At 34.1% G+C, this 17,503-nt stretch overlaps 1 protein-coding gene and 1 pseudogene across 4 annotated transcripts in view; both read right to left on the bottom strand.

The window, feature by feature from the left end:
• CFAP91 (cilia and flagella associated protein 91) overlaps nucleotides 1–17,503 on the bottom strand; it is a 67,612-nt gene that overhangs the window by 32,754 nt on the left and 17,355 nt on the right. For all 4 annotated transcript variants that reach the window (XM_039843099.1, XM_039843098.1, XM_039843101.1 and 1 more), the window contains exons 6-10: nucleotides 17,073–17,254; nucleotides 9,710–9,887; nucleotides 6,380–6,537; nucleotides 3,811–3,993; nucleotides 2,588–2,730 (exon numbers count right to left, since the gene is read on the bottom strand). In XM_039843099.1, the coding sequence (XP_039699033.1) occupies nucleotides 2,588–2,730; nucleotides 3,811–3,993; nucleotides 6,380–6,537; nucleotides 9,710–9,887; nucleotides 17,073–17,254 (844 nt within the window). The remainder of the gene's footprint in view (nucleotides 1–2,587; nucleotides 2,731–3,810; nucleotides 3,994–6,379; nucleotides 6,538–9,709; nucleotides 9,888–17,072; nucleotides 17,255–17,503) is intronic.
• LOC120586924 (uncharacterized) lies at nucleotides 651–769 on the bottom strand (annotated as a pseudogene).

The raw sequence follows: 17,503 nt of genomic DNA, 5'->3' as shown, positions 1-17,503 counted from the left end.
TAAAATCATTATTCAAAAGTGAGAAGATCAAAATTACAAACTTTTGTGTTTCAAAAGATACTATTCAAGAAAGTAAAAAAAAAAAGTCCCACAGAGTGGGAGAAAAATTTGCAAACCATATATCTGATAAAGGTCTAGTCTCCAGAATATATACAGAACTCTTACAGCTCAACAATAGACATTAAAAATAATGTCTATAATAAATAATAAAAAGACAACCTAATTTAAAATGAGCAAAAGATCTGAATAGGCATTTCTCCAAAAAAAGATATACAAATGACCAACAAGTTCATAAAAAGATGCTAAAACTTATTAATCATTAGACAAATGCAAATCAAAACCATAATGATATACCACCTCACACACACCAGGATGGCAATAATAAAAAAGATAGATGAGAACAAATGATGGCAAAGATGTGGAGAAATTAGAACCCTCATACATTGCTAGTGGGAATGTAAAATAATGTAGCCACTTTTGAAACAATCTGGCAGATCCTCAAAAGTAAAAGGTAGAGTTACCATGTAACCTAGCAATTCCACTCCTACATATAAACTCAAGAGAACTGAAAAATACATGTCCACACAAAAGTATGTATATGAATGTGCATAGCAGCATTATTATTATTTTTAAAAATTTTTTCCTTTTTATGCTTTCAGCACCTGGTATTCCTTGGTGGTCTCCCATCCAAGCACTAACCAGGCCTGACCCTGCTTAGCTTCTGAGATCAGATGAGATCAGGCACGTTCAGGGTGGCATGGCTGTAGACAGCAGCATTATTTATAATAGACAAAAAGTAGGAACAACTCAAATTTCCATCAACTGATAAATACATAAACAAAATGTGGTATATCCGTGTGATGGAATATTATGCATCCATAAAAAATAATGAAGTGCTGAGACATGCTAGAACATGGATGAACTCTGAAAACATCAAGCTAAGTGAAAGAAGGAAGACAGAAAAGGCCATATATTGTATGATTCCATTTATATATAATGTCCAAAACAGGCAAATTCATAAAAAGAAAGTAGATTAGTGCTTTCCACAGGCTAGGGGCAAGAGAGTAATCTGGAATGACTTCTAATGGGTATGAGGTTTCTTTTGGGGATGATGAGAATGCTCTTGAATTAGAGAGTGGTGATGGTTGAACAATCTTGTGAGTATACTAAAAGCAACTGAATTATATACTTTAAAAGAGTGAATTTCATGGTATGTAAATTATATCTAAAAAAAAGTAAAAGGGAAATAAAGACTTCCTGAGACAAACAAAAAATGGAGTTCATTGCCAGCAGAACTGCCCTATAATATATAGTAAAACAAGTTCTTTAGGCAGAAAAAAAATCACATAAGTCAGAAACTTGGAACTATTATATAAAGAAAGAAAGAGTGGTAGAGAAAGAATAAATGAGGTAAGATAAAATATTATTCTTATTTTTAATTGATCTAAAAGATCAATTAAAGCAATAATAGTAAAAATGTATTGGATGATTCTAGCATATGGATCAGTAAAATGAATGACAGCAATGTCACAGGAACAGTACGTTATAATAATGTTATAAGGTTCCTGTGATACATATGAAGTTATAATATTATTTGAAGAGGGACCTAGATTATTTAAATGTAAAATCATATACTAGTTCACAAAGCAAGCCTCACTAAATTTTAAAGAATAATATCATACAGACTAGGATTGACCATAGAGCAATTGATTTAGAAGCTAATGAGAAAATAAGTTAAAATTAGTGGAATTTGCAAAGACAATATAATTTACCAAACCAATATAGAAAGTTCTATAAGTTGTAAGGAAATTGAAGGAGTGGTTGGTTAAAATTTTGCCCATGAAGAAAACTGAATCAGTGTCAGATAATTTTATGTGAATATTCTACCAGTCTGAAAAAAATAGATCACCTCGAACTTATTTCAACTCTTTTCTAAAGTAGGAAAGAAGAAATACTCCTCATTTCAGGAGACATACATAACTCTGGTGTCAATGCTATATATAGTGAAAATGGGAAAAGAAAATAAGGTCATTTCATTCACAAATATAGAATCTAAATTCTGAACAACATATTAGTAAATCAAATCCAGTGATGTATTAATAAGATAATACACATTGACCAAGTTAGGTCCATTTCAGGTATACAAGGATTGATTAATATTTGTTTAAAAAAAAAAACGTATAAATGTTCCTTGACACAATAATAATATTGAAAAGAAAAAATATATAATTACCTCAATAGATGCAGACAAAACATTTGATAAACTTCAACATAAACACATGATTAAAAGCTTCAGTAAACTAATATACGATAACTTCCATATCTGAATAATCTTACTGAAAGTGAGAGAATGGTGAACACAGAATTCAGAATGGATAAATGGAGACAGGGGCATGAGGTAGGAAAGAACCACAAAGACATATGTAAATCATTGTCAAGGTCCTAATTTTTATCTTCAGTAAGGTTTCCCATGGATTTTTATTCTATTATTAGAACTATAGGACTCTGCTGTCCAAGACAAAGTGTAATTTTTGGAGTATAGTATTTCTCCACTAAAAGCATCTTGTCTTCCAGGTAAGGATAATACCTTATGAACCTCTGCCAACTCATATTCCATCCTTGCTGCTCTCTTTAGAAAACCAGCTTTGGTGGTAATGACTTTTGGTTTTGGAGGTCTGATTCGAGGTTGTGTCACAAAATCTGGGAGACATGACTCAAGTTCAACTAATCCTATGGGAAGGAAGTACATGTTTTTAGTATCTGGTGCTTAAATTTAGCATTTTGAAAGCATATTGTTAATTTCAGTAGCTGTTTGCCAAGTACTCTCATTTAGAATTATTGATAAGGAGTATCTCATATAATTAAATTGTCCCCAAAGTGTAAAGCAGATTCCTATATAATTAACTCATGTTCTCAGTGACTTAGGACTATAAAATGAGAAATGCATTCGAAAATGAAAACACTGCCTTACAAAAAATAAATTCCACCCTAAGAATCAACAGAAAATTAATGATCATATGATACATGGCACCACAATTCTAAAGTGAACATACACCAATTTATCATATTCTGCTCTGGAGATGGTCAACCAGAGCTATATGTTCAGCAGTGTGACCATCAACTCATGATCGTGGCCATGTGATGTTTCAGCTTCTCAACTGAAAATTAAATAATTTAAATAAGCCTCTCTTAAACTTACAACAGGCAAAGCCCTCTCCATGAATTTGTCCCCTTGTCCACTAGTTTTCTGGCATTTCTTCTTAAAGAAGTGATTTCATTATATATTTCTTGTTTGCTTCATAAATCTGGTGTAAAAGCTTTTTCTACTTCATTTTTGCATAACTTTGATTATTAGTGACATTAAACATGTTTAAATGTGTAGTAGCTAATTGACTTTACTCCTTGATAAATTGTTGTAAAGTGTATTTATTTATTTATTTGGGTCTTAGTAGTCTTTATTAGTTTGTATCAATTCTTATAAACACTATTAATGTGTCAATTGCTATTTCTTGCAAATATTTTTATTTGTTGTTTAGCTTATTTAATTATTCTCCTAGAAGAGAATAATTCCCTTTTTTTTCACCATTGTTGAATTATGTAGTAGGGTGTATTTTGTTATCAATTGAGAATTCTCAATACATAATCCTAATCACTAACATAAAAGATATAAAGTACTATTCATATCAAGGCATAGGAAGACTCTGCCTTTTTATACATCTTCCTTCCCAGGATATATATAAGTTACATATTTAATTTATAATTCTTAGATAACCCTCTTATACTGGACTTGTAATTATATAAGTTTCTTACCTTCATAGGTGTTGAGATAGTGGTTTTTTACCACAAAGTCCTCTGAGTTGTTATCTGGGAAACGACCAAGGCGAGATAGAGGTCCATAGACCTGTGATGCATAATCAGAATAATCCTTGATGATATTTCTTCTCTCCAACTTCCCTTCTATATTCTTTCTCTTTCCCACAAGTTTTCTAATTGCTAAAATAAAACATACCTCCATGACTATCTCCAAAATATTGTTCTGAATGATCCAAATGCAGAATAGTGAACCAGTTCCAGTTTTATACCCAGGGAAGCAACTAAACTGAATGAATTTCATAATGACCACTCACTGCAGTCAGAATGTAACTCAAAAAACAGAGGTCTGTCATCTGTGTGACCCAGATGGTCATGAGACAGGCGGGAGTCACATAAGCTGAATCAGCTAGTGTCTTCAATTTGTACTCATCAAAAATCTTCTATAAAAGCATTCCAAGCTCTGGGCCAGGAATAGATATTCAATAAAAATTTGTTAAATAAATGAAAGAAACTCAAATTAACTGAAAAAATACATGTTCACTGGAGACTAAGGGAATTATTCTCTCCTAGGAGAATAATTAAAAGAGAGGGAAGGCCACAGGTTTGTCAATAATCTCTGTCCATTTTGGATAACACAGGTTTGTCAATAATCTCTGTCCATTTTGGATAACACAAGAATAAATTAGAATATGCCAAGTATTGAAAAGAAAAAAAATGTCGACAATATCTAAATGCATACCTAGCATACAGTTAAGTTATTTTCTCACATCGAGAAGAAGTTAAAAGTCTACTATGGAAAACAGTATGGAGGTTCATCAAAAAAACTAAGAATACAATTACCATATGACCCAGCAATCCCTCCTCTAGGTATTTACCCAAAAAACTTGAAAACATTTATCCTCAAAGATATATGCACCCCAACGTACATAGCAGCACTATGAACGGTGGCCAAGACATGGAAACTACCAAAGTGCCCTTTGATAGATGATCGGATAAAGAAGATGTGATACATATATACAATGGAATATTACTCAGCCATAAGAAAGATGAAATACTGCCATTTGCGACAACATGGATGAATCTTGAGATAATCATGCTGAGCAAAATAAGTCAGAAAAAATTGAGAACCATATGATTTTCACTCATATGTGAGATATAAAACTGAAAGAAATAACATGACAAACAAACAGAGATTCATAGACACGGTCAGTGGATTAGTGGTTATCAGACAGAAGTAGGGGTGAGGTAGATAAGGGTAAAAAAAAAAAAAGAGAAAAAGTTAAAAGTAATATAAAATAATATTAAATGTCAGCTGTACTTGAACAATTTTAAAAAAGAAAAAGAAATGCGTATTCCCCTTTTAACAATCTTATTATTAGATGTTAATTGATCATCTAAATATGATTATTTAGGAAGCACATCTGTGATGTAAAGCATCATATCAAGCCTGTTTAAAAAGGCTGAAATTGGAAACAATAGGAGAATTTCCAGAATCAAGAGACTATTAACCTAAAGCAAAATTATTAAATAAAATTATGATACAGCCACACAATGTAATAATATACAGGCACCAAAAGTTATAATTTTTAAAGAACTGCTAATGACATGAGAAAGTTGCAGGTACAAAAAAAGAAAAAGTTAAGTTCAGTAAAAATAATTTTTAAGGAATTAATTGTATTTTTGTAACTGTTTTACTAAAAAATGACAATTTTGAATGATTTTTAAGCATGATTATATTGCTATTATGTTTATAAATTTCTAATTTACACATGTAATTCAAATATTACAATTTTATAAGTAAATCAATTACATTAAAAGCTACTCGACAAACTATAAACTATAAAGTTATGACATCGTAATAAGTTAAACCTTTTTAATTTAAATTTTAATTTAAATTTTTTATTTTGTCATTCTTAATATTCAACTGACTCCTTTTAATGTATAAAGTACAGGTATATCTGTAGTACATAAACTGGTACACAGTATATCTGTAAAATTAAAATTTCATTGTAGGAGGGCAAATAGGAAAAAAGATGTCTGAATGTCTCTTTCAGGAGGCAATAATGAAAAAAAAAAAATTGAGCAACAGGACTCTATCCAGGGCCTCAGCCCATGAAAATTAGGAGCCAAAGACCTACACACACACACACACACACACACACACACACACACACACACACACATACCCATAATGTCAATAACTTGACTAGCTGTTAGAATGTCATTACTTGATTTTCTTAGTGTGAAATTTTCTACCTCTCCTACTTTTAAAATACAACTCATTTCCTGTCCCTTACCTCTTTAATAACACTAGGACCAAAAAATATATATATATATATATATATATATATATATATATATATATATATATATACATATATATGTATATGTATATATGTATATATATACATATATACATATATATATGTGTGTGTGTGTGTATATATATATATATATATATATATATATATATATATATATATATCATAGTTAAATGAGGTTTGATCGAAGATCTAAGGCAAAGCAAATTTTTCCATTCTCTTCATTGTTCATACCACACCATTACCTGATACATAAGCGCGTTGAATTTGTGCCAATCTTGCCTCCTTTGCTTCCTGCAATTTAAACCATTGGGCATTCAAGTGCCTCATGTTCACTTCGTTTTGATTCTCATCACGTTTCTTCAGCAGTTCTTTTAGAACTTCCAGGCGAATCTCCTGTAGTCTTCAAGTAAATTACAAAATAAATTACCATAAGTATATGGTATCTCAAACAGGGTGTTCTAATAGAGAGAAGGGGAACACTTGCCATAAATAGGATCTTCTTTTAAGGTTGGTATCATTTTCATGTACTTTAAAAAGACTGCTCTGGTAAAAGTGTGACAAATGGGGGTCTAAGGGTAGCAATTCAATAGTGAGTTTCTGTATAATAGGAATATGTATAGGTGTAGTTCTGATGGATGAAGAAGAGCATGCCAGGTAAATGGGGCAAAATAAGGGCTCTCTATGCAGATGGGCCTAAATAAACAAGATGTTTATGCACAGTCCAGGTTAGCTGGTTGCTGGAGGGCTAAGTAATAGGAGGAGTGAAGAAAAAATGAGGTGTGGCATGCTATCTTAAGTAGTAAATATGTAAATGCCAGTGTCTGGGACATATAGGTACCTAGTCAATCCTTGTTTCTCTTCCCCTTACCTTTACCTTGTTCTCTCAGGGTTACCTTACTCATGTGTATACAACCATGTACAAATTTAAAAATCTTTACCTCCAGCCCAGATATTTTTGAAGCAGAACTTTTGTCCACTTGAATCTCCAGGTATCTCCTGAAAACCTCGAAAACCCCACTCATTTTGTTTCCCCAGAAATTTGCGTGTTCTCTGACATCTTCTTCCCTCCTCTAACAATTCCTCCTCTAAAACCCTTCTTGCATCCGTTCCCTCGCTTATGTTTTTGTCATCTCTCTCCTAATTTGAACTAGAGTTGCTAGTCTAGTCTCTCCTCCTTCCAATCTTTGTTCCACATAGCTGTCAAGATTTTCATTCCTAAAAGAGGTTTGAACATTTTACTCCTACTTCGAAATTCATACACTAATTTATGCAATCATTTATTTGCCGAATATTTATTAAGTGCTCACCATATGCCAGGCTAGGAACAAACAATGATGAACAAGACAAAATGCCTTCTCTCAAAAAGCACTGTTCTAGTGGAATAGGCATATAAACCAACATTTACAACACAAGAAGATAAATGCCAGACCAGATGAAAAGACTTCTGTGGGAAAAGAAACAACAGAGCACCTACATCTAGCATTATTCCCAGTTGGTCAGGGAAAAGGAAGGGGATGGTAGGGAAAGCTTCCTTGCAGGAGCCATTAACTCAGCAGTCCTGAGAATAAAAAAGGATTGAGAATGACGAGGGAGAAGTGAGGCCTCAGCAGAGGGAGCGGAATGTTCAACTCAAAAGGACTGGAGACAAGCTAACACGTCATACTAGTGGAACTTCTCAAAGTGAATATACATGGAGTGAATATTTAAAGGCGGTGTTTTCAAAAATAAGCCATACACCAACAATCACCTTTCTCTCTAGAGTTAGAAATCTTGGGTTCAGTTCTCTGCTTCATCACTTATCTCAATTTCATCAGTCATAAAATGGACATAATGGTATCCATCCCACCAGGCTGTTTGAGCATTAAATGAGTTAACGTACGCAACGTGTTAGAACATCAGATAATCTGAAGGGCTTGGTATGACACAGATTGCTGCACCCAACCCCTGATTCAGCAAGTGTGGGACAGGGCCAAAGAATTTACATTTCTAACAAGTTCCCAGATAATGCTGATGCTGGTGGTCTTTGGACCACACCTTGAGAATTACTGAATTGGAACTTGGTTCCAGCACATTGTAAGTACTCTATAAATGTTACATGTCGTATGAAAGCATCATCATTGTCATTGCTGATACTATCATCTACTCGATTGTTTCTTACCCTTTAACATCAAGCTCAGAGGTTACCTACTTTCAGTAGTTTTCCCAAATCTCCGCCCACCTCAAACAGAACTGATTATTCTCTCCTGGATTGCCCTAGCACTTTGTGTACAGACAGCACATCGCCTGCTAGGCTCTGCTTAAGAATTGTTGGTCTGAAGGTCTTTTGCCCCATCCCTGCCCAACCTCCCCTTCCCCACCCCAGTAGACCATAGGAGCTGTGTCAGGGCACAGAAGTTTTCTATTATCTGTTTCTCCAGTTCACAGCACAGAGCCTGGCACACAGCCAGGACTCAAAAACATGTTTATTAAAATCATCCTCAGTGTCACAAAAATACTCACTTTCTAAGGCAATGTCTTCATTCTGGCTAGATACATTTTTAATATTTTTGATATCATTCTAATAAGAATATACATCTTCAAATTGCAGCAATGGATTTAAATTTCTGCAGACAGGATTGGATATTTGATACCTACTTTACTCCAAACACTATTTTCTATTAAATTGCAAGCTTTTTATCAAAACACCACACAGTCTTGATTCAGGATTAATCAGAAGGTGTTACAAAAAAATAAATAAATATATTTGGAATTGAGAACCAAACCAAGTTCCTGACTCTCTCGGTCCCTATCTTTCTTGTATGTTAGCACACTGCCAGGGGCTTTGGCAACATTGCTACAAACAATAAAGTGCCTCAGCATAGCCTGGAATAAAGGACAACCTTGATAGGTCTTTTTCATTCTTGCTAGGGAGTTGTCATTTTTCAGTTCTCATCATTTCTACATATTCTAGGGATGATCTCATTACTAAAAATACCTCAGTTAAAATGATTGAAAACTCAGCTAGAAGTACCTAAGCATATGGTTATTTATGTGCTGTGAGCTCATCTCTTAATTTAAAAATTCCACAATTTGTCTTTTAAATAGAAAGTGCCCCATTAGCTGTAGTTAGAACCAAGGTGTCCTGACTGTGAATCCAGTACCGGGAGGAATAACAGACAAGATCAGTGAGGAGGCTGTTTAATAGATATGAAGAGACCTAGGGACAGTGGCACTGGGAATGAACAGAAAGAGACAGTTTGAAAGACATTTGCAAAAAATCAGTGGAATTCTGTGATACTCTAGAGCAGATACTGAAGAGAAAAGAGAAGAGAAGAATCAGAAGTGCCTTGAAGAATTGCTCGGTCTGGGTTTCGTGCTGGACTTCACACAGAAGAGGCCATTATACATTTTTATATTAATGAACAGAAAATTATAGTTATTTTTCCTGAAAGAACCAGAAACTCAATTTCCTACCTCTACATGTTGAGGAATACTTTTATACTTATACATTTGGAAAAATGCTTTACAGATAAAAAAGTATTAACATTACTTCCATCACGGAAGAGCAGATATCTGAGTGATCAAGAACCTACTTTTCAATCTCTTGCTCTCTGAAGGCCCACTCCTTCCTCTCCATCGCATCCATCATCTTCCTCCTGTTCTCAAACTGGGAAGTGTCACTCAGAGAGGGAAGAGTGGCTTCCCAAGCACGCTTCTCCCGGGCACGTTCTATCATCTCTACCTCCGCTTGTCCTGCCGGGAGACCTCGACCTGGAGGATGAAGCAAAATACTTTAGAAACACATAGACAAACTCACGTACCTACCAGTATTTTATTTCCTCCCTTTCAGTTCCTGTCCCCTTTAAATTAAAGGTTATGACAGGATGAAATGACATTAGGAAACAACCTACAGATGTTCCTTATAGCTAGCTGTGCCCTACACTGCTTCTTGTTAGTAATTCAGCCAGAAGACATTTTAGTTGTATGTAAGATGCTAGAAAGTGTTTGAATATTATGAGACTACTGAATAATCCCACCTTGAAATGTTCTGTATTGGACAAATCTATATTTTGAAATACAAAGAAATATCAAAGTAACTTGCAGAAGGTCACAATTTATGTTTCTCCATAAATGCCTTGTACATGTTTTCAAAAGTGATTTCCTAGGTATTCTGCTATTTGTTGCTATTAAAAATGATTTTTTAAATTGTATTTCAAATTAGATATTGCTCATGTATAGGAAAGCTACTGATCTTTGTATGCTGATTTCATAATTAAACTCAAGTTCTTAGTTCTGATAATTTATTTCATTTGATTTCCTAAATGAGCACTTTGTCTGCAATTATAGTACTGCTTCTTCTTTCTAATCTTCATACCGCATTTTTTTTTTTTTTTATCTTACCGCACTCACTCAGTATTTCTCAACCAGGATGCTATTATTGCCATACTGGACAGACAATTATTTGTTGTGTGGGCTGCCCCATGCAGGACAGGATGTTTAGTATCCATGCCAGGCCGCCCCCTAAACCCATGTGTTAATGCCAGGAGTGCTTCCTAATCATTATCACATACAAAAATGCCACCAATGTTTCCAAATGTCCCTGGGGAAGAAGGGTCATAGCCTAGCTTAATAAGCCCTGGGCTCAGATCTTCTCTGCATTACTAAATAACAGTGGTGATAAAGGGATCATTGTCTTTTTCTTTACTTTAAAAAGTTCTAAAGTTTCACCTTTAGTATTGTGTTTATTGAAGACTGTGGTAGATATCCTTTATTAAGTTACTAAAATTTCCTTCTGATCCCAGTTTATTTAGAGTTTATATCTTGAATGAATGTTGAATGTTTTTTTTTTTGCATCTATCAAAGCATTTTTTCTATATTTTCTGTTAAAATGGTAAGTTACATTGGTTGGTTTTCTGGTATTGTATTATAAACTGGAATTTATATGATTAACCCACATGCTTATGATAAGTTATCCTTTTTAAATACTTCAAGATTTGATTGTTGGTATTTTACTTAGAATTTTTGCATTTTCTTCATATGTGAGATGGCTCTGTAATTTTCCTTTCAATTATCATCCTTATTCAATTTTCAAATCAAAGCTATACTAGCTTCATAAAATAAATAAATTAACTTTTATTCTCTCTTTCTTTTTGCTGGAAGAATTTGCATAAAACCAAGCTTATTTATTCCTTAAAGGAGTGGTAAACTTACCTGTAAACTGCTTAGGTCTGGTGCTTTTAAAAGGATTTTTTTTTTTTTTAACAAGTCACTTTGTAGAGTTATTCTTCTATTCATGTTTGCTAATTCTTCTTGAAACCAACTTGGTAATTTATATTTTCTTTTAAAACTGTATAATTTATCTGTTTTAAAATATAGGGCAAAAGATATGCTTAGTATCCGCTTATAGTTCTCAAATAATATATTCTGTACTTAAGTCTCTCTTCCAATCCTAATACTCTTTATTTGCATATTCTGTCTTTTGTCTCAATGTTTCCTATAGAAGATTTGGTTATATTATTAATCTTTATCAAAGAAATTATTTTTGGCCCTAATAATTGTTTTTTCTTTTGCCTTTTTAAGGATCTATAGCATTAATTTCTGATTTAAATGTTATTATTCACTTAGCTTGTGAAGATAAGTTAAAAATAAAAAAGCTTTTGGAACAGTTCTTGGCACAGAGTAAGTTCTTAATGCTTTTTTTCTTAGTGCTTACAGTGTCAACCTTTTTCACTGTCATTATTTTTCACTTATTTATGTACAATTTTTATTAAAGTATAGCATACATGCAGAAAGGTACATAGATGAACATCCCATAGAAGCAGCACTCAGGTCAAGGAAACAATATTACTAGAACCACAGAATGCTCATCATAATCCCTCCCAGTCTCTTCCTGCGTCAAGGATAACCACCATCCTGATTCCTAACATATTTAGTTTTGATAGTTTCTGAGCTTTAAACAAGTGGAATCAAAGTATAGGTACTCTTTTGTGTTTTACTTCTTTTGCTTAGCATCATATATGTGAGATTCACCCATGTGGTTACATGTAGTTGTACTTTCATTATCATTGCTATATAATATTCCATTGTGTAAATATACTATATTTTAGTCATCCACTCTGTGGTTGATGGACATTTGGGTTAGTTTTAGTTTGAAATTACAATGAATAGTGTTGCTATGAACATTTTTGCACTTGTCTTTTGGTGAATATACTGAAGCATTTTTTAGTAGAACCAAGTACTCACTTCTCTTCAGTGTATAGCTAGGAATGAAATTCCTAGATCATAGGTATGAGTGAGTTCAGCTTTAGAAGATACTATCAACCAGGTTTCAAAAAATAGCTGTAACATATACATGCAGTTTACGAAATTTTCTTTGTTTCAAATCCTTATCACCACTTGGTAACATCAATCTTTTTAATACTAGCTTTCGTGGTATGTGCATAGTAGTATCACATCAAGGTTTTCATTAGCAGTAACTAATCAAGTTGAACACTGTTTCATGTTAACTGGCCATTTGAAAATTCTTTTTAAGTGCCTGCTCACATCATTTGCTAATTTTTCTATTGGGTTGTCTTTTCCTTATTGATTCTTAGGATTTCTTTATGTGTTCTAGTTGTGTCTACCATTTCATATAGGTATTGCAAATATCTTCTCCCAATCTGTGGCTTGCCTCTTCACTATCTTAATATGGTTTTTGGGAAATAGAGGTTCTTAATTTTAATGTGATCTAATTTCTCATTTTTCTCTTTATAGTTAGCATTTTTTGGTCCTATTTAATAAAATCTTTGCCTACTCAAGTTCGCAAAAATATTTTCTTATGATTCCCTCTAAAAGTTTTATCATTTCGCCTTTCACATTTAACATCTAGGATTGATTTTGGTTTGTGGTGTGAAGTAGGAATCAAGAGTCACTTTTTTCAAGATTATTATCTAATTGACTCAGCACTATGTATTGAAAGGATCGTTTTTTTTCAACCGCACTGCCGTGCCATCTTTGTCTTGTCAGATAATATTTATGTGAGTTAGTTTCTGGACTTTATTGTGTAACAATAATCTATTTGTTTGTCTTTAAGAATATACCACATTCTTTAATTAGCGCAGCTTTACTGTAAATCTTTATATCTGATAGTGTATATGGTTCTGTTTTTTCATATTTGCCTTGGCTACTTTTAACACTTTCACATTTCCATATTAATTTTAGATCAGGTTATCAATTCACATACACACACAATCACACGCATGCACACATGCATACACCTGTTGGGGTTTTTTAAATGGAACTACATTGAGGTAGGAATCAGATCAAAGTTCATTTTTTGCACATGGATATCTAATTTTTTCATCACCATTTATTGAAAAGACCTCCTTCCCCTCATTGGATTATAGTGGCATCTTTCTGATCAATCAAATGAACATAAATGTAAGGAATTTCAATGTAAGGAGTAAGGAATCTACCAAGTCAAAGATGCCCAGAACCATTATTATTTCCTTGTAATGCTAAAGCCAAGTATATCCACATTTAATTTCCTAATGCATAGTTAGATCTACAGCAGGTGTGGCCATGACCTACCACATACAAACTCTTTTATATGAAGCTCTTTAATCATCGTCAGATCACCTCTGCTTTTGATAGCTTAATCTAAAAGAGGGGCATTAAAATCCACATGAGTAGGGATTTGTCCATTTCTCCTTGTGATTCAATCAATTTTTGCTTTGAGTCTATGTAGGGTACACACAAGTTCATCACAGATATTTCTAGTGGATTACTCCTTTTTTTATATTACTATTCCTTCATTTCTTCCTTTTACCATTTTCTGATTAACTTTGGTCTAATATTAACATTGTTATATCAGCTTCCTTTGGGTGAACTAACAGTATACTTTTCAACCCATTTATTTTCAATTTTGGTGCTATTTTACAATTAGCAAGCTGTTTTGCTAGGTTTTTATTAATCCAACCCAAGTATGTTTTTTAATAGGCAAGTTTAAGTCACTTTTACATATTTACATTACTAAAATATTTGAACACTCTTCTGACATCTTACTATGTATTTTCTATTTCATGTTTTTTTCTTTGCTCCCCACTCTTCTCTGCTCTCTGTTATTTCATTTTTTCCTATCAATTGTGAAATAATATATTTCTCTTTTTTCAGAGGTTGCCCATACATTTTTTAACTTAGAAATTTCCACTCATAATTTTCTAATAAAGTCAAAAGCTAATTACTGTTCTTTCCAATGATTTCAATTAGTTTTTTATAGCTCCCATTCTTGTTTTCATTGTTGCTATTTCCCCCATTATCTCTTTGAGGATATAAAAGTACTTCTTAAGTCCTTTTCAGATTGCTCCATTTGCTTTGTTTGCTCAAGAGTTTATTCTTCCATTTTTTAAAAATTTTTTGCGAATTGCTCCTGGTGTCTGTGTTCCTTAGATGCTTTGTGATTCTTGGGTTGAGAGCATCTGCATACTTCTCTCATGATCACCCTGGGCAGTAGCATCTTTGATCTCACAGGAGGAACAACTCCCCATCCTCATTCTTTAGAGCCCTGCCCTTCATCACAATGTGAGGAGCCCTAGGGACTATGCACACCTAGATTTACTCCTACCCTCAGAGACCCTGGAATTCCTTCCGCAAATGTCCTCAAGCCCACTTTCCAAATCTACATGGGCTTCTTCTCAGGATTCAGACTCTAGAGGGCAAACTATATGCTGCTGTTTGTTCACCCATAAGCCCAAGGGGTGGCCAAGTGGCAGCTGTTTGCAGGGATTTGTAAACAGAGATTGGAAACGCAGGGTGGGATAATCACATGCATGCATGGTAGGCCCCTCATGACATGGAACAGATGTTAGCTTTCTTTATAATTTCTAAACATCTATTCATATAGTAAGTGGGCCTCCATTTGAACTCCTACCCATGACCTCACAAATGAAAGTAGGCCTGACTCACAGAGGCTTTTCATAACCTAAGCACTGCCAGGGGCAGGGCTCCAGATTAGACTTTTTGCCCAATGAAGCATTTCCAAGCCCTTGCCTAGGTCTCTTGCTTTAGAGGACCTGGCTCTTGTCTTACTGCAACTCAGCGTAAGCCCATAGCACACCAAGAGATAAAGCCCAAGGACCCAGGCAGGAGTGCCTGACTCAGGTCTGGCTATAATCTTAGATGGGCAGGTTTAGGCTTTGGTCCCACCTGTGGGCAGGAGAAAGGTTTCTGCCTCCTCTACTTCAGGCAGATAACTTGGATTTGGCTCCCCACCATTCACAGTGCCTCATCAGCTCAGCTTCCCAGCTATTTCTTTTAGAAAGACGTCTTTACTTCTAGACTGTGGAAATTTTCTTCCTTATTTTTAAGTTCAGCTATGTGTTTATTCATTTTTACAGTATATTTTTTATGTGTTCAGTGCAGAAGGGAAAGCTTTCAGCATATTTTTAATCTGTCATCTAGGTCTGATAATAGAGCCTCTACTTTAAAGCACAGGTGTCAAGAATGCTTACTCTGGATTCATAAAGCGAGCCAGGAAATATGAATCAAAACTGGAGCTCAGATGCAAATATCTTCATTGCCTGCGATGCAGACTTGATCAAAGCAATCCATTACAATGGGGAAAGAAAGGAATCTCATTTTCATAAAAATCATTATGCTGTACCGTCTCCGTGACTCTGGCGGAGTCAGCCTCTCTGGTTCTCAGTTTCCTAGCTACAATCAGGTAAGTCTGAAAGCTAATGTCCAATAATTTCTAAAAGTCCCTTCATCTATTAATTTTTATAGTTTCACATAATATAGGCTTAGGCCAGATTTTATTACACAATAAGAGTGAACTTCTGAGCCTGAGAGATATTAGCATTTTGGAGATAATATCAAAAAGCTATCATCCAAATCATCCAATAAGGTATGTAAGAGAGCTTTTATAAATTCTAAATTATTTTGGCAAAGTAAGATAATATTATATATATATGTTGAAATGCATATTCAGTAATACACTGAAAAGGGGCTTATGAGTAAAGAAGGGGTGAAAAAGAGTTCATTCACTGAGAGAAAGAGGAAGGAGGTGAGTAGTCAGCAAAGCAACCACGAAAATAAACCGACTAACTTATTTCACTTAGCATAATACTCTCAAGAGCCATCTGTGTTGTTACAAATAGAAATATTTCTATATATATAATATCTTCTTTATCCGATCATCCATCAATGAACACTTTGTTTCCATGTCTTAACTCCTATAAATAATCTTTCAATGAACACAGGAGTACATAAGTACATATATCTTTATGAATAAGTATTTTAATATTTTGGGGGTAAAACCCAGAAGAGGAATTGCTGGATCATATGGTATTTCTATTCTTAATTTTTTGAGGAACTTCCAAACTATTTTCCATAGTGGCTGCATTAATTTATATTCCCACCAATAGTGTACATCGGTTCTTTTTTCATGTGTGGAATATAAAACAAAAAGTAACAAACAAACAAAACAAACTCATAGATATAGTCAACAGAATGGTGGTTACCAGAGGGGAAAAGGGGTGGGGGGAGGGCAAAGTGGGTAAAAGGGGTCGAATATATGATAATGGCAGGAAACTAGACTTCCATAATTAGACACACGTTGTTGAATTATAATCTTGTATATCTGAAAATTATATAATGTTATTAACCAAAGTCACTTCAATTAATTTAATTAAAAATTAAAGAGTATCGATTGGGAAAAAATTAAGCCAAAATATAACTTCAGCTTCAGGGATAAAGTACAATAATCCTCCTGACAGTGAAAAGAGTGTATCTCTCTGAACAAAAGTATCAAAAAAAGTATAAGTCTATGAAGTAGCTTTACTGAACGAGATTCTTTAAATAGCAAAATTTTAAACCGTGGTTGTCTCTATGTGCTCTTAATTTCTAGGAACTCAATAGCCGGCATGGTTATCAGGACTGTCATCTACAAATATTTATTCAAGAAAGTTACCAACTCACCCCAAGTCAGAGTAGCCAGGGTCAAAAGCTCAGGAATTGAATCTTGATATACTACATATTCAGGAGAATATGGATCTGTTTGAACATCGGCATCACGATAATCAGTCTGAGTGCCCACAGTGTACTTTGAAAGGATAGGTGGGTACTTAGTGGAAGCAAGAGGAAAAGCAAATGGCTCCATCCTAAAAGGGAAAATTATTTTTAAAATTAAAACCTGATACAATCATTTAAAATACTATATAATCGAGTAGAAATAAATTCTTGAGCTTCACTAAGAACTTCCCCCTCTAAATATTGACAGGCACAAATTTATAAATCTAGTGTAACCAGGATTATGTTCTTGAGAGAATTGCCTTGTTATTCTCACCTCTGCATAAAAACCTAGATGTACTCACAAAAATGCCGACTGATCTGTGCATCATTGGGTAGGG

The sequence above is a fragment of the Pteropus medius genome, unplaced genomic scaffold (genome assembly GCF_902729225.1).
Source record: "Pteropus medius unplaced genomic scaffold, Ma_sr-lr_union100, whole genome shotgun sequence".
NCBI classification, from domain to species: domain Eukaryota; kingdom Metazoa; phylum Chordata; class Mammalia; order Chiroptera; family Pteropodidae; genus Pteropus; species Pteropus medius.
This window is presented reverse-complemented; position numbering and strand designations above follow the sequence as displayed.